We start from the raw sequence: 17,938 nt of genomic DNA, 5'->3' as shown, positions 1-17,938 counted from the left end.
GAAGATACCACCACAGAGAAGATCTTTATAAACTCTACTGGATAAGTTATTAAATGCCTAAATTGTCATTAAATAAAGTTAAGTGTAAAATCCCTCTCCTCTCCTATCATATGTCATATTTCATTTCTCGGGATACACTGAAGCACGGTTTGGGTGGTGGGGTATTGTCATTTTACAACCGTTAATATGAATAAAAACATATCTTTCACAAACATTTATTTTTTTATTTCTTTAAAAAAAATATATATATACAGTAATAACTTTAGTTCAACTGACAAAACAGGGAGAGAACATCCTCCCCAACAAACTGCTGCATTATATTAAAAATTGGAATAAAAATTTAAACAGTCAGACCCCATTCTATGGACACAATGGAATGAAAATAGAGTCAGACCCCATTCTATGGACACAATGGAATTAAAATAGAGTCAGACCCCATTCTATGGACACAATGGAATGAAAATACAGTCTGACCCCATTCTATGGACACAATGGAATTAAAATAGAGTCAGACCCCATTCTATTGACACAATGGAATTAAAATAGACTCAGACCCCATTCTATGGACACAATGGAATTCAAATACAGTCAGACCCCATTCTATGGACACAATGGAATTAAAATAGAGTCAGACCCCATTCTATGGACACAATGGAATTAAAATAGAGTCAGACCCCATTCTATGGACACAATGTAATTAAAATAGAGTCAGACCCCATTCTATGGACACAATGGAATTAAAATACAGTCAGACCCCATTCTATGGACACAATGGAATTAAAATACAGTCAGACCCCATTCTATGGACACAATGGAATTAAAATAGAGTCAGACCCCATTCTATGGACACAATGGAATTAAAATAGAGTCAGACCCCATTCTATGGACACAATGGAATTAAAATAGAGTCAGACCCCATTCTATGGACACAATGTAATTAAAATAGAGTCAGACCCCCATTCTATGGACACAATGGAATGAAAATACAGTCAGACCCCATTCTATGGACACAATGGAATTAAAATAGAGTCAGACCCCATTCTATGGACAAAATGGAATTAAAATAGAGTCAGACCCCATTCTATGGACACAATGGAATTAAAATACAGTCAGACCCCATTCTATGGACACAATGGAATGAAAATAGAGTCAGACCCCATTCTATGGACACAATGGAATGAAAATACAGTCAGACCCCATTCTATGGACACAATGGAATGAAAATAGAGTCAGACCCCATTCTATGGACACAATGGAATTAAAATACAGTCAGACCCCATTCTATTGACACAATGGAATTAAAATAGAGTCAGACCCCATTCTATGGACACAATGGAATTAAAATAGAGTCAGACCCCATTCTATGGACACAATGGAATTAAAATAGAGTCAGACCCCATTCTATGGACACAGTGGAATTAAAATACAGTCAGACCCCATTCTATTGACACAATGGAATTAAAATAGAGTCAGACCCCATTCTATGGACACAATGGAATTAAAATACAGTCAGACCCCATTCTATGGACACAATGGAATTAAAATACAGTCAGACCCCATTCTATGGACAATGGAATGAAAATACAGTCAGACCCCATTCTATGGACACAATGGAATTAAAATACAGTCAGACCCCATTCTATGAACACAATGGAATTAAAATAGAGTCAGACCCCATTCTATGGACACAATGGAATGGAAAATACAGTCAGACCCCATTCTATGGACACAATGGAATGAAAATACAGTCAGACCCCATTCTATGGACACAATGGAATTAAAATACAGTCAGACCCCATTCTATGAACACAATGGAATGAAAATACAGTCAGACCCCATTCTATGGACACAATGGAATGAAAATACAGTCAGACCCCATTCTATGGACACAATGGAATTAAAATAGCTACAGGCCCATTCACTTGACACAAGTTTTAAATCAGTTAAATGTAATCCGTTTTGATTCTATGGGTCACGGTGGTGTCTGTCTATTCATCCATCGTCTGTTGTCATAGTCACCGATCAATGTCAGTGCAGTACAGTATAATTAAGAGTCAGAGTTGAATGAAGAAACGGACTTCAAACGTCCAGGGAACTGGATGAGAGGAAAAGCACTTCAAGATGTAGAGTAGGATAGGATGAACTAGTAGTGGAAAGGTCTCACAGACATTCTCACTATAGGGCCGACCTGAACAGTACTGTGTTGGCTCAGATATGCCTGATTCTCACTATAGGGCCGACCTGAACAGTACTGTGCTGGCTCAGATATGCCTGATTCTCACTATAGGGCCGACCTGAACAGTACTGCGTTGGCTCAGATATGCCTGATTCTCACTATAGGGCCGACCTGAACAGTACTGTGCTGGCTCAGATATGCCTGATTCTCACTATAGGGCCGACCTGAACAGTACTGCGTTGGCTCAGATATGCCTGATTCTCACTATAGGGCCGACCTGAACAGTACTGTGCAGGCTCAGATATGCCTGATTCTCACTATAGGGCCGACCTGAATAGTACTGTGTTGGCTCAGATATGCCTGAATCTCACTATAGGGCCGACCTGAACAGTACTGTGCTGGCTCAGATATGCCTGATTCTCACTATAGGGTCGACCCGAATAGTACTGTGTTGGCTCAGATATGCCTGAATCTCACTATAGGGTCGACCTGAACAGTACTGTGTTGGCTCAGATATGCCTGAATCTCACTATAGGGCCGACCTGAACAGTACTGTGCTGGCTCAGATATGCCTGAATCTCACTATAGGGTCGACCCGAATAGTACTGTGCTGGCTCAGATATGCCTGAATCTCACTATAGGGCCGACCTGAACAGTACTGTGCTGGCTCAGATATGCCCGAATCTCACTATAGGGTCGACCTGAACAGTACTGTGTTGGCTCAGATATGCCTGATTCTCACTATAGGGTCGACCCGAATAGTACTGTGTTGGCTCAGATATGCCTGATTCTCACTATAGGGCCGACCTGAACAGTACTGTGCTGGCTCAGATATGCCTGATTCTCACTATAGGGCCGACCTGAACAGTACTGTGCTGGCTCAGATATACCTGATTCTCACTATAGGGCCGACCTGAACAGTACTGTGTTGGCGCTGATATTTTCCTTCTCTTTTCGACATGGTCCTTTCCAGCACAGTTCCGACAACTAGTGGCTGCCCAGTGTAACCAGGCCAGACATACTGGACCCCCGTGGTCAGCCCTATACTGGGAATCAGAAAGCGGACTCCTCTTTTCTCGTGTCACCAACTACTGCTGCTGCTGCTGCTGCGTATCTGTTGTGGCCAGGTTATAGTGGCGACGGCGTGGCCGTTGGTACCGTTCTCTACCTTAGGAGAGAAGGCCATTTTAACCCCCTTGTTATTGGCTCCGTTGGTGTCCACCTCCTCCTCTGAGCTGCTCTCGACATCACTGCGGTCATCCTTAGAAACCTGTCGGACAGACAGAAATACAATGTTACAATCCAAAGTGACACAATGGATATTTCCAGAAGTATCCGGTAGTAGTGCACGTTTTTTCCGACAGACGTCATATAGAATGACGTTTTTATATAAAAATAAAAAAAACTATGAATATTAGCACCCAAAGAATAGAACGCAGTTACACGGGACAAACCGGTTACATTAAGGAATGGACATTTTGTACAAGTATCGGCTGATGGCGACTACGTGGTTGGCAGAACACTCTGACAGACGCATCACAATTGAACTCCGTAGACATTTAGCTCGACAGCCTGGAAACATGTTACCAGATCTTAAAAATGATTGAGGCACTTAATATTCATAGGTTATTTACAAATACATAAATAACATTAGAATATCTTCATATATAAATTATTTCTGGTCAACAACAACAAAAAATATTTGATCAGACTTCCCTTAATGAATTCTGACTCCAAAAGCTGCACATGCTCGCAAGTGCCACAAGATGGCAGTTTAAAGGAGCATAAAAAAATCTGACGAGCCCATCTGGCTCATATGCATAAAGCCACAACCACATGAACAAAAATGACATTGGCATAAGAGTGAAGTGAATGATACGAGACTGCAAAAAGCAGAGCAGAGAAAGTTGTTGTCAATCTGGTGGGAAGTGAGCTGACAAACCGGATGCTATTTCCTGCAGCTGTGCACTTGAGCAAGGCACTTAACCCCCCCCAATAACAACAGCTCCCCGCACCTCTCCCCAAAAACCTGTATATGTATGTCTTTCAGAGGGGTTGGGTTAAAAGTGGAAGTCAAATTTCGGTTGGACCTTGTGTGCAATTGACCAATAGACGGATCTTAAATCGTAGTTAGACAGTAAAGCAAGGACAAGTGGAGTGGAGAATAAGGACTGAGGAGACAGATGGAGAGACGGGACCCTGCACCCAAGAGAGGAAACAAACCACCTGCAGAGAGAAGGACAGCGATTCAAAACATGAAGAGGAAGAAAGCAATGAACAAACACAGATGAAATGTTACCTATAGCTTCCACACTCATAGCATTAACTATAGCCCGAGGTCTGACATAATGGAATGTCATAACTATAGCCCGAGGTCTGACATAATGGAATGTCATAACTATAGCCTGAGGTCTGACATAATGGAATGTCATAACTATAGCCTGAGGTCTGATAATGGAATGTCATAACTAACTGAGGTCTGATAATGGAATGTCATAACTATAGCCTGAGGTCTGATAATGGAATGTCATAACTATAGCCTGAGGTCTGATAATGGAATGTCATAACTATAGCCTGAGGTCTGACATAATGGAATGTCATTAACTATAGCCTGAGATCTGACATAATGGAATGTCATTAACTATAGCCTGAGATCTGACATAATGGAATGTCATTAACTATAGCCCGAGGTCTGACATAATGGAATGTCATTAACTATAGCCTGAGATCTGACATAATGGAATGTCATTAACTATAGCCTGAGATCTGACATAATGGAATGTCATTAACTATAGCCCGAGGTCTGACATAATGGAATGTCATAACTATAGCCTGAGGTCTGACATAATGGAATGTCATTAACTATAGCCTGAGATCTGACATAATGGAATGTCATTAACTATAGCCCGAGGTCTGACATAATGGAATGTCATTAACTATAGCCTGAGATCTGACATAATGGAATGTCATTAACTATAGCCTGAGGTCTGACATAATGGAATGTCATAACTATAGCCTGAGGTCTGACATAATGGAATGTCATTAACTATAGCCTGAGATCTGACATAATGGAATGTCATTAACTATAGCCTGAGGTCTGACATAATGGAATGTCATAACTATAGCCTGAGGTCTGACATAATGGAATGTCATAACTATAGCCTGAGGTCTGACATAATGGAATGTCATAACTATAGCCTGAGATCTGACATAATGGAATGTCATTAACTATAGCCTGAGGTCTGACATAATGGAATGTCATAACTATAGCCTGAGATCTGACATAATGGAATGTCATTAACTATAGCCTGAGGTCTGACAGAATGGAATGTCATAACTATAGCCTGAGGTCTGACATAATGGAATGTCATAACTATAGCCTGAGATCTGACATAATGGAATGTCATTAACTATAGCCCGAGGTCTGACATAATGGAATGTCATTAACTATAGCCTGAGATCTGACATAATGGAATGTCATTAACTATAGCCTGAGGTCTGACATAATGGAATGTCATAACTATAGCCTGAGGTCTGACATAATGGAATGTCATAACTATAGCCTGAGGTCTGACATAATGGAATGTCATAACTATAGCCTGAGGTCTGACATAATGGAATGTCATAACTATAGCCTGAGGTCTGATAATGGAATGTCATAACTATAGCCTGAGGTCTGACATAATGGAATGTCATAACTATAGCCTGAGGTCTGACATAATGGAATGTCATAACTATAGCCTGAGGTCTGACATAATGGAATGTCATAACTATAGCCTGAGGTCTGACATAATGGAATGTCATAACTATAGCCCGAGGTCTGACATAATGGAATGTCATAACTATAGCCTGAGGTCTGACATAATGGAATGTCATAACTATAGCCTGAGGTCTGACATAATGGAATGTCATAACTATAGCCTGAGGTCTGACATAATGGAATGTCATAACTATAGCCTGAGGTCTGACATAATGGAATGTCATAACTATAGCCTGAGGTCTGATAATGGAATGTCATAACTATAGCCTGAGGTCTGATAATGGAATGTCATAACTATAGCCCGAGGTCTGACATAATGGAATGTCATAACTATAGCCTGAGGTCTGACATAATGGAATGTCATAACTACAGCCTGAGGTCTGACATAATGGAATGTCATAACTATAGCCTGAGGTCTGACATAATGGAATGTCATAACTATAGCCTGAGGTCTGACATAATGGAATGTCATAACTATAGCCTGAGGTCTGACATAATGGAATGTCATAACTATAGCCTGAGGTCTGACATAATGGAATGTCATAACTATAGCCTGAGGTCTGATAATGGAATGTCATAACTACAGCCTGAGGTCTGACATAATGGAATGTCATAACTAACTGAGGTCTGACATAATGGAATGTCATAACTAACTGAGGTCTGACATAATGGAATGTCATAACTATAGCCTGAGGTCTGACAATGGAATGTCATAACTATAGCCTGAGGTCTGACATAATGGAATGTCATAACTATAGCCTGAGGTCTGACAATGGAATGTCATAACTATAGCCTGAGGTCTGACAATGGAATGTCATAACTATAGCCTGAGGTCTGACATAATGGAATGTCTCAAGTCTGGCCCTGTATTCACAACATTCTCAGAGTAACATTGCTGATATAGAATCCGATTTGTCTTTTCGATCATAATCAATAAGATGAAGTAGACAGGAAGGACCTGATCCTAGATCAGCACTTCTACTCTGAGACGCTGTCTGAATACAGGCCTTGTCCTCATACAGACTGACTAGAACGCAGAGTTTAATCCCTAACCTTGAGTCAGAGCTGTCCTACATCAATCCCACTCACCTTTCCTCTGACCATGTTAACTAGGTAGGTTATCCCAGCTATGAGGTACCTAATAGTTACACCTCACACTCAACTGTCTACATCTCACCTGTAATAGGCCAATACAGGGCATTCGGAAAGTATTCAGACCCCTTAACTTTTCCACATTTTGTTACGTTACAGCCTTATTCTAAAATTGATGAAATAAATGTTTTTTCCTCACCAATCTACACACAATACCCCATAATGACATCACAATACCCCATAATGACATCACAATACCCCATAATGACATCACAATACCCCATAATGACATCACAATACCCCATAATGACATCACAATAACCCATAATGACAAAGCGATCTTGGGAAGGGTAAGAAAACATTTCTGCAGCATTAAAGGTCCCCAAGAACACAGTGTCCTCCATCATTCTTAAATGGAAGAAGTTTAGAACCACCAAGACTCTTCCTCGAGCTGGCCGCCTGGCTAAACTGAGCAGTCGGGGAAGAAGGGCCTTGGTCAGGGAGGTGACCAAGAACCCGATGGTCACTGACTGAGCTCTAGAGTTCCTCTGCGGAGATGGGAGAACCTTCCAGAAGGACAACCATCTCTGCAGCACTTAACCAATCTGTTAGAGTGGCGAGACGGGAGCTACTCCTCATTAAAATGGACGACAGCCCGCTTGGAGTTTTCCAAAAGATACCTAAAGAATCAGACCATGAGAAACAAGATTCGCTGGTCTGATGAACCAAGATTGAACTCTTTGTCCTGAATGCCAAGCGTCATGTCTAGAGGAAACCAGGCACTATCCCTCTGTTGAAGCGTGTTGGTGGTAGCATCGTGCCTTGGGTATGTTTCACAGTGGTAGTCAGGATCGAGGGAAAGGTTAACAGAGCAAAATACAGAGAGATCCTTAATGAAAACCTGCTCCAGAGCGCTCAGGACCTCAGACTGGGGCGAAGGTTCACCTTCCAACAGGACAACGACCCTAAGCACACAGCCAAGACAACGCAGGAGTGGCTTCAGGACAAGTCCTTGAGTGGCCCGATCGAACATCTCTGGAGAGACCTGAAAATAGCTGTGCAGCGACGCTCCCCATCCAACCTGACAGAGCTTGAGAGGATCTGCAGAGAAGAATGTGAAAAACTCCCCAAATACAGGTGTGCCAAGCTGGTAGCGTCATACCCAAGAAGACTCAATGCTGTAATCACCGTGCTTCAACAAAGTACTGAGTAAAGGGTGCGAATGTAAATGTGATATTTCAGTTGTATTTTTTTTTGCTTTGTCATTATGGGGTTATTGTGTGTGGAGAAGGGGGGGGAAACAATTTAATCCATTCTAGAACAAGGCTGTAATGTAACAAAATGTGGAAAAAAGTCAGAGTCAGAGCTGTACATTCACAGCCCACCCACCTTTCCTCGGACCAAGGCCTTGTAGGCGATCCCGGCTATGAGGTAGGACCAGATGACGTGCAGCACCTGTAGCACCAGCAGTAGGGAGTTGAAGAGCCACCAGGAAGGGTAGGGACCAATCATCTCCCAGCTCTCAAACAATGTTGTGTTCAGGATCCTGGAACAACACAGGAAGGATCACACCATGAATTCATATGTGTATGGAAAGTATGTCAGTACACACACACACACACACACACACGAATGGTAAGCGCAAAATGCACATGCATGCAACCACACAGTAATTTCTCCGTATGGGAAAACCAGTTGGACTTTTCTGAGACCTGCCTTCCCCTGCTGAGACTGTACTCTCCCAACAACCAGCTCACTAAAAACATTTAGTAGTTGCCATTCATCCAAGAAGACTACATAATTAAATACATTTTTTTCTTGGTGTAATTTCTCTAATAAAGTAGAGCTGTGAGGCCTGCAGTGCAGTAGTGAGACAGACTCAGACAGATAGGCCGTTGTCAGGCAACATGTACCTCAGTCCTTATGCCCTACCTTGGTATCCATTACAGCCCTTAGGGACAGTTAGACATGTATGGGGGCGGGGGTGAAAATAGGAGAGTGTTTTTTTATTGTACACGGGGGAGGGTAGAGTGTTTTTTTATTGTACACGGGGGAGGGTAGAGTGTTTTTTTATTGTACACGGGGGAGGGTAGAGTGTTTTTTATTGTACACGGGGGAGGGTAGAGTGTTTTTTATTGTACACGGGGGAGGGTAGAGTGTTTTTTTATTGTACACGGGGGAGGGTAGAGTGTTTTTTTATTGTACACGGGGGAGGGTAGAGTGTTTTTTATTGTACACGGGGGAGGGTAGAGTGTTTTTTTGTATTGTACACGGGGGAGGGTAGAGTGTTTTTTATTGTACACGGGGGAGGGTAGAGTGTTTTTTTATTGTACACGGGGGAGGGTAGAGTGTTTTTTTATTGTACACGGGGGAGGGTAGAGTGTTTTTTTATTGTACACGGGGGAGGGTAGAGTGTTTTTTTATTGTACACGGGGGAGGGTAGAGTGTTTTTTTTATTGTACACGGGGGAGGGTAGAGTGTTTTTTTTGTTATACACCTGTTAGGTTCTTAGTTTTCAGAATAAAAAAACTCACGGACACTAGAGAAGCTTAACCGAGTTTAATTCTTCCCAAAGGGTCGACACAGACAAAAAATAAAAACATTTCTCACCATCACAAGTATATATATGCCACTTTAAACACTTCTCTTTCTCTCAAATCGTTACATCTTATGGTTCCACAGGAAGAGGGTAATAGGATAATAAAACCTTATTTCTCCCTTCAGGGGATCTGACCTGACCTCCTGACCTCAACCCCTCCTTCACCTAAATCCACAGATGTCCATCCGCTCCCCCTAAACCAATCCTGTGCTCTCCTCCCGTCCACCCAGTACATTCCACAGCCACTCTGTCTTTCCTACAGATCTCACTCCTTTATATACTCTGTATTCTGGTCTATCATGTCTTTTAATATCTCAATGTTCAAAGTTTAGAATCCAACACCACACAGCAAAGCATTCCAAGCTGCATCAATCTTCAATATGAATCCACAATAACAAATAGGACATAGGACATAGCTGATAGGAAGCAGAAGAGGCCAGGTGCATCATGGTACATGAAGGAACAGTGAAGAGCAGTGAACACGCAGCGCAAAAAGCTCCCTTATTGATGGACAATACAATTCTCCTACCTAGACTAGCCGACAACACCACCATCTCAATCGCACCCCACACTGCCCTTTCACACCTGGACAAAAGGAACACCTATGTGAGAATGCTATTCATTGACTGCAGCTCAGCGTTCAACACCATAGTGCCCTCAAATTTCATCACTAAGCTAAAGGACCCTGGGACTAAACACCTCCCTCTGCAACTGGATCCTGGGCTGCCCCTAGGTGGTAAGGGTAGGTAACAACACATCTGCCACGCCGATCCTCAACACAGGGGCCCCCTCAGGGGTGCGTGCTCAGTCCCTCCTGTACTCCCTGCTCACTCATGACTGCATGGCCAGGCACGACTCCGACACCATCATTAAATTTGCCGATGACACAGGCCTGATCGGCCTGATCACCGAAAACAACGAGACAGCCTATAGGGAGGAGGTCAGAGACCTGGCCGTGTGGTACCCAGTTGAACTTTTATACAGTATTTCTCAAAAGGCAGCCAAGCCTTTTGTAAGTAAGTCTTCACAAGGTTTTCACACACTGTTGCTGGTATTCCAAGGTCCTGGAGTGGCTTAGCCAGTCTCCAGATCTCAATCCCATAGAAAATCTTTGGAGGGAGTTGAAAGTCCGTGTTGCCCAGTAACAGCCCCAAAACATCACTGCTCTAGAGGAGATCTGCATGGAGGAATGGGCCAAAATACCAGCAACAGTGTGTGAAAACCTTGTGAAGACTTACAGAAAACGTTTGACCTCTGTCATTGCCAACAAAGGATATATAACAAAGTATTGAGATAAACTTTTGTTATTGACCAAATACTTATTTTCCACCATAATTTGCAAATAAATTCATTAAAAATCCTACAATGTGATTTTCTGGATTTTTTTCATTTCGTCTGTCATAGTTGAAGTGTACCTATGATGAAAATTACAGGCCTCTCTCATCTTTTTAAGTGGGAGAACTTGCACAATTGGTGGCTGACTAAATACTTTTTTGCCCCACTGTATGTATGGAATAGGGTGCCATAGGGCTCTGGTCTAATGTAGTGCACTACGTAGGGAATAGGGTCTAAAGTAGTGTACTATGTATGGAATAGGGTTCCATAGGGCTTTGGTCTAAAGTAGTGCACTACGTAGGGAATAGGGTCTAAAGTAGTGTACTATGTATGGAATAGGGTTCCATAGGGCTTTGGTCTAAAGTAGTGTACTACGTAGGGAATAGGGTTCCATAGGGCTCTGGTCTAAAGTAGTGCACTACGTAGGGAATAGGGTTCCATAGGGCTCTGGTCTAAAGTAGTGCACTACGTAGGGAATAGGGTGTCATTTGGGACGCTAGATATAGCAGCTCAGGAGGTTACCTCCACTGCCCATCATAGACCTGGCACTCGACTGTCGGTCGTCCCGTAGAGCTGCTTCCATCCACACTAAAATCACAGATGGTTGCGCGTCCCAAATGGTGCCCTGTTCTCTAAGTAGTGCACTATTGTTGACATGGGGCACTTTGGGCTCTGGAATAGTGGATAGGGATGCACCCTTAGAGTAGTGTCAATAACTAACCACAGAGGTTAGGTAGCTCTGCTGAATGTTATTTAACCTTTACTTAACCAGGAAGTCTCATTGAGGTCAGAACAAGACCTGTTTCCCAAGTGAGACCTGACAGACAGGCAGGCAGGCAGGCAGACAGACAGACAGACACGCTGCTGTGACTACAGACAGACAGGCAGACTGACAGACAGACAGACAAACACGCTGCTGTGACTACAGACAGACAGACAGACAGACAGACAGACAGACAGACAGACAGACAGACAGACAGACTGCTGTGACTACAGACAGGCAGGCAGACAGACAGGCTGCTGTGACTACAGACAGACAGACAGACAGACAGACAGACAGACAGACAGACAGACAGACAGACAAGCTGCTGTGACGACAGACAGACAGACAGACAGGCAGACAGACAGGCTGCTGTGACTACAGACAGACAGACAGACCGACAGACAGACAGACAGACAAGCTGCTGTGACGACAGACAGACAGACAGACAGACAGACAGACTGCTGTGACTACAGACAGGCAGGCAGACAGACAGGCTGCTGTGACTACAGACAGACAGACAGACAGGCAGACAGACAGGCAGACAGACAGACAGGCTGCTGTGACTACAGACAGACAGACAAGGTGCTGTGACGACAGACAGACAGACACTAACCACAGAAAGAAGGTAGACAGATAACTGGGATGTTTCGTTAGTGAAAACTGTAGCAAAATGTTTTCAACTAAAGAAGTTTCCCAACAAAACCAAAAGTTACTTATTGGACAAATTCAGTTAAGTGGCTTCCTGTTTTGGCCCATTTACTTCGTTTGATTCCAAATGAATACACCCCAGTCTAGAGGACACCACAGTGTAGAGGACACCCCAGTCTAGAGGACACCATACAGTCTAGAGGACAACCCAGTGTAGAGGACACCCCAGTCTAGAGGACACCCCAGTGTAGAGGACACCCCAGTGTAGAGGACAACCATACAGTCTAGAGGACACCATACAGTCTAGAGGACACCCCAGTGTAGAGGACAACCATACAGTCTAGAGGACACCCCAGTGTAGAGGACAACCATACAGTCTAGAGGACACCATACAGTCTAGAGGACACCCCAGTGTAGAGGACACCCCAGTCTAGAGGACACCATACAGTCTAGAGGACAACCCAGTCTAGAGGACACCCCAGTCTAGAGGACACCCCAGTCTAGAGGACACCCCAGTCTAGAGGACACCATACAGTCTAGAGGACACCCCAGTGTAGAGGACACCCCAGTCTAGAAGACACCATACAGTCTAGAGGACACCATACAGTCTAGAGGACACCATACAGTCTAGAGGACACCCCAGTCTAGAGGACAACCATACAGTCTAGAGGACACCCCAGTGTAGATGACACCATACAGTCTAGAGGACACCATACAGTCTAGAGGACACCATACAGTCTAGAGGACACCCCAGTGTAGATGACACCCCAGTCTAGAAGACACCATACAGTCTAGAGGACACCATACAGTCTAGAGGACACCATACAGTCTAGAGGATACCCCAGTGTAGAGGACACCCCAGTGTAACCATACAGTCACTAACCATAGAGGGTAGAGGACACCCCAGTGTAGAGGACACCATACAGTCACTAACCATAGAGGGTAGAGGACACCCATACAGTCTAGAGGACACCATACAGTCACTAACCATAGAGGGTAGAGGACACCATACAGTCACTAACCATAGAGGGTAGAGGACACCATACAGTCACTAACCATAGAGGGTAGAGGACACCCCAGTGTAGAAGACAACCATACAGTCACTAACCATAGAGGGTAGAGGACACCCCAGTGTAACCATACAGTCACTAACCATAGAGGGTAGAGGACACCCCAGTGTAACCATACAGTCACTAACCATAGAGGGTAGAGGACACCCCAGTGTAGAAGACAACCATACAGTCACTAACCATAGAGGGTAGAGGACACCCCAGTGTAACCATACAGTCACTAACCATAGAGGGTAGAGGACACCCCAGTGTAACCATACAGTCACTAACCATAGAGGGTAGAGGACACCCAGTGTAACCATACAGTCACTAACCATAGAGGGTAGAGGACACCCCAGTGTAACCATACAGTCACTAACCATAGAGGGTAGAGGACACCCCAGTCTAGAGGACACCCCAGTGTAACCATACAGTCACTAACCATAGAGGGTAGAGGACACCCCAGTCTAGAGGACACCCCAGTGTAACCATACAGTCACTAACCATAGAGGGTAGAGGACACCCCAGTGTAACCATACAGTCACTAACCATAGAGGGTAGAAGACACCCCAGTCTAGAGGACACCCCAGTGTAACCATACAGTCACTAACCATAGAGGGTAGAGGACACCCCAGTCTAGAGGACACCATACAGTGTAGAGGACACCCCAGTGTAACCATACAGTCACTAACCACAGAGGGTAGAGGATACCCCAGTGTAGAGGACACCCCAGTGTAACCATACAGTCACTAACCATAGAGGGTAGAGGACACCCCAGTGTAGAGGACACCCCAGTGTAACCATACAGTCACTAACCATAGAGGGTAGAGGACACCCCAGTCTAGAGGACACCATACAGTGTAGAGGACACCCCAGTGTAACCATACAGTCACTAACCATACAGTCTAGAGGACACCCCAGTGTAACCATACAGTCACTAACCATAGAGGGTAGAGGACACCCCAGTGTAACCATACAGTCACTAACCATAGAGGGTAGAGGACACCCCAGTGTAACCATACAGTCACTAACCATAGAGGGTAGAGGACACCCCAGTGTAACCATACAGTCACTAACCATAGAGGGAAGAGGACACCCCAGTGTAACCATACAGTCACTAACCATAGAGGGTAGAGGACACCCCAGTGTAACCATACAGTCACTAACCATAGAGGGTAGAGGACACCCCAGTGTAACCATACAGTCACTAACCATAGAGGGTAGAGGACACCCCAGTCTAGAGGACACCCCAGTGTAGAGGACACCATACATTCTAGAGGACACCCCAGTGTAGAGGACACCATACAGTCTAGAGGACACCCCAGTGTAACCATACAGTCACTAACCATAGAGGGTAGAGGACACCCCAGTGTAACCATACAGTCACTAACCATAGAGGGTAGAGGACACCCCAGTGTAACCATACAGTCACTAACCATAGAGGGTAGAGGACACCCCAGTCTAGAGGACACCCCAGTGTAGAGGACACCATACAGTCTAGAGGACACCCCAGTGTAACCATACAGTCACTAACCATAGAGGGTAGAGGACACCCCAGTGTAACCATACAGTCACTAACCATAGAGGGTAGAGGACACCCCAGTGTAACCATACAGTCACTAACCATAGAGGGTAGAGGACACCATACAGTCACTAACCATAGAGGGTAGAGGACACCCCAGTGTAACCACACAGTCACTAACCATAGAGGGTAGAGGACACCATACAGTCACTAACCATAGAGGGTAGAGGACACCCCAGTGTAACCATACAGTCACTAACCATAGAGGGTAGAGGACACCCCAGTGTAACCATACAGTCACTAACCATAGAGGGTAGAGGACACCCCAGTGTAACCATACAGTCACTAACCATAGAGGGTAGAGGACACCCATACAGTCACTAACCATAGAGGGTAGAGGACACCCCAGTGTAACCATACAGTCACTAACCATAGAGGGTAGAGGACACCCCAGTGTAACCATACAGTCACTAACCATAGAGGGTAGAGGACACCCATACAGTCACTAACCATAGAGGGTAGAGGACACCCCAGTGTAACCATACAGTCACTAACCATAGAGGGTAGAGGACACCCCAGTGTAACCACACAGTCACTAACCATAGAGGGTAGAGGACACCCCAGTCTAGAGGACACCCCAGTGTAACCATACAGTCACTAACCATAGAGGGTAGAGGACACCCCAGTGTAACCATACAGTCACTAACCATAGAGGGTAGAGGACACCCCAGTGTAACCATACAGTCACTAACCATAGAGGGTAGAGGACACCCCAGTGTAACCATACAGTCACTAACCATAGAGGGTAGAGGACACCCCAGTGTAACCATACAGTCACTAACAATAGAGGGTAGAGGACACCCCAGTGTAACCATACAGTCACTAACCATAGAGGGTAGAGGACACCCCAGTGTAACCATACAGTCACTAACCATAGAGGGTAGAGGACACCATACAGTCACTAACCATAGAGGGTAGAGGACACCCCAGTGTAACCATACAGTCACTAACCATAGAGGGTAGAGGACACCACACAGTCACTAACCATAGAGGGTAGAGGACACCCCAGTGTAACCATACAGTCACTAACCATAGAGGGTAGAGGACACCCCAGTGTAACCATACAGTCACTAACCATAGAGGGTAGAGGACACCCCAGTGTAACCATACAGTCACTAACCATAGAGGGTAGAGGACACCCATACAGTCACTAACCATAGAGGGTAGAGGACACCATACAGTCACTAACCATAGAGGGTAGAGGACACCATACAGTCACTAACCATAGAGGGTAGAGGACACCCCAGTGTAACCATACAGTCACTAACCATGGAGGGTAGAGGACACCCATACAGTCACTAACCATAGAGGGTAGAGGACACCCCAGTGTAACCATACAGTCACTAACCATAGAGGGTAGAGGACACCATACAGTCACTAACCATAGAGGGTAGAGGACACCCCAGTGTAACCATACAGTCACTAACCATAGAGGGTAGAGGACACCATACAGTCACTAACCATAGAGGGTAGAGGACACCCCAGTGTAACCATACAGTCACTAACCATAGAGGGTAGAGGACACCATACAGTCACTAACCATAGAGGGTAGAGGACACCATACAGTCACTAACCATAGAGGGTAGAGGACACCATACAGTCACTAACCATAGAGGGTAGAGGACACCATACAGTCACTAACCATAGAGGGTAGAGGACACCATACAGTCACTAACCATAGAGGGTAGAGGACACCCATACAGTCACTAACCATAGAGGGTAGAGGACACCATACAGTCACTAACCATAGAGGGTAGAGGACACCCCAGTGTAACCATACAGTTACTAACCATAGAGGGTAGAGGACACCCATACAGTCACTAACCATAGAGGGTAGAGGACACCCCAGTGTAACCATACAGTCACTAACCATAGAGGGTAGAGGACACCATACAGTCACTAACCATAGAGGGTAGAGGACACCCCAGTGTAACCATACAGTCACTAACCATAGAGGGTAGAGGACACCCATACAGACACTAACCATAGAGGGTAGAGGACACCCCAGTGTAACCATACAGTCACTAACCATAGAGGGTAGAGGACACCATACAGTCACTAACCATAGAGGGTAGAGGACACCATACAGTCACTAACCATAGAGGGTAGAGGACACCATACAGTCACTAACCATAGAGGGTAGAGGACACCATACAGTCACTAACCATAGAGGGTAGAGGACACCATACAGTCACTAACCATAGAGGGTAGAGGACACCCATACAGTCACTAACCATAGAGGGTAGAGGACACCATACAGTCACTAACCATAGAGGGTAGAGGACACCATACAGTCACTAACCATAGAGGGTAGAGGACACCCCAGTGTAACCATACAGTCACTAACCATAGAGGGTAGAGGACACCCCAGTGTAACCACACAGTCACTAACCATAGAGGGTAGAGGACACCATACAGTCACTAACCATAGAGGGTAGAGGACACCCCAGTGTAACCATACAGTCACTAACCATAGAGGGTAGAGGACACCCATACAGTCACTAACCATAGAGGGTAGAGGACACCCCAGTGTAGAGGACAACCATACAGTCACTAACCATAGAGGGTAGAGGACACCATACAGTCACTAACCATAGAGGGTAGAGGACACCATACAGTCACTAACCATAGAGGGTAGAGGACACCATACAGTCACTAACCATAGAGGGTAGAGGACACCATACAGTCACTAACCATAGAGGGTAGAGGACACCCCAGTGTAACCATACAGTCACTAACCATAGAGGGTAGAGGACACCATACAGTCACTAACCATAGAGGGTAGAGGACACCCATACAGTCACTAACCATAGAGGGTAGAGGACACCCATACAGTCACTAACCATAGAGGGTAGAGGACACCCCAGTGTAACCATACAGTCACTAACCATAGAGGGTAGAGGACACCCCAGTGTAACCATACAGTCACTAACC

The 17,938-nt window shown here is 44.9% G+C and overlaps 1 protein-coding gene across 1 annotated transcript in view; it reads right to left on the bottom strand.

The window, feature by feature from the left end:
• Positions 1 to 203: 203 nt before the first annotated feature.
• LOC110494816 (ceramide synthase 5) overlaps positions 204 to 17,938 on the bottom strand; it is a 53,841-nt gene continuing 36,106 nt past the window's right edge. The window contains exons 9-10 of the mRNA XM_036950921.1: positions 8,418 to 8,574; positions 204 to 3,446 (exon numbers count right to left, since the gene is read on the bottom strand). Of these exons, the coding sequence (XP_036806816.1) occupies positions 3,258 to 3,446; positions 8,418 to 8,574 (346 nt within the window). The 3' untranslated portion in view covers positions 204 to 3,257. The remainder of the gene's footprint in view (positions 3,447 to 8,417; positions 8,575 to 17,938) is intronic.

This window comes from Oncorhynchus mykiss, chromosome 17, assembly GCF_013265735.2.
Source record: "Oncorhynchus mykiss isolate Arlee chromosome 17, USDA_OmykA_1.1, whole genome shotgun sequence".
NCBI classification, from domain to species: domain Eukaryota; kingdom Metazoa; phylum Chordata; class Actinopteri; order Salmoniformes; family Salmonidae; genus Oncorhynchus; species Oncorhynchus mykiss.
The sequence above is the reverse complement of the archived record's forward strand: the minus strand, read 5'-3'. Positions and strand labels throughout refer to the sequence as shown.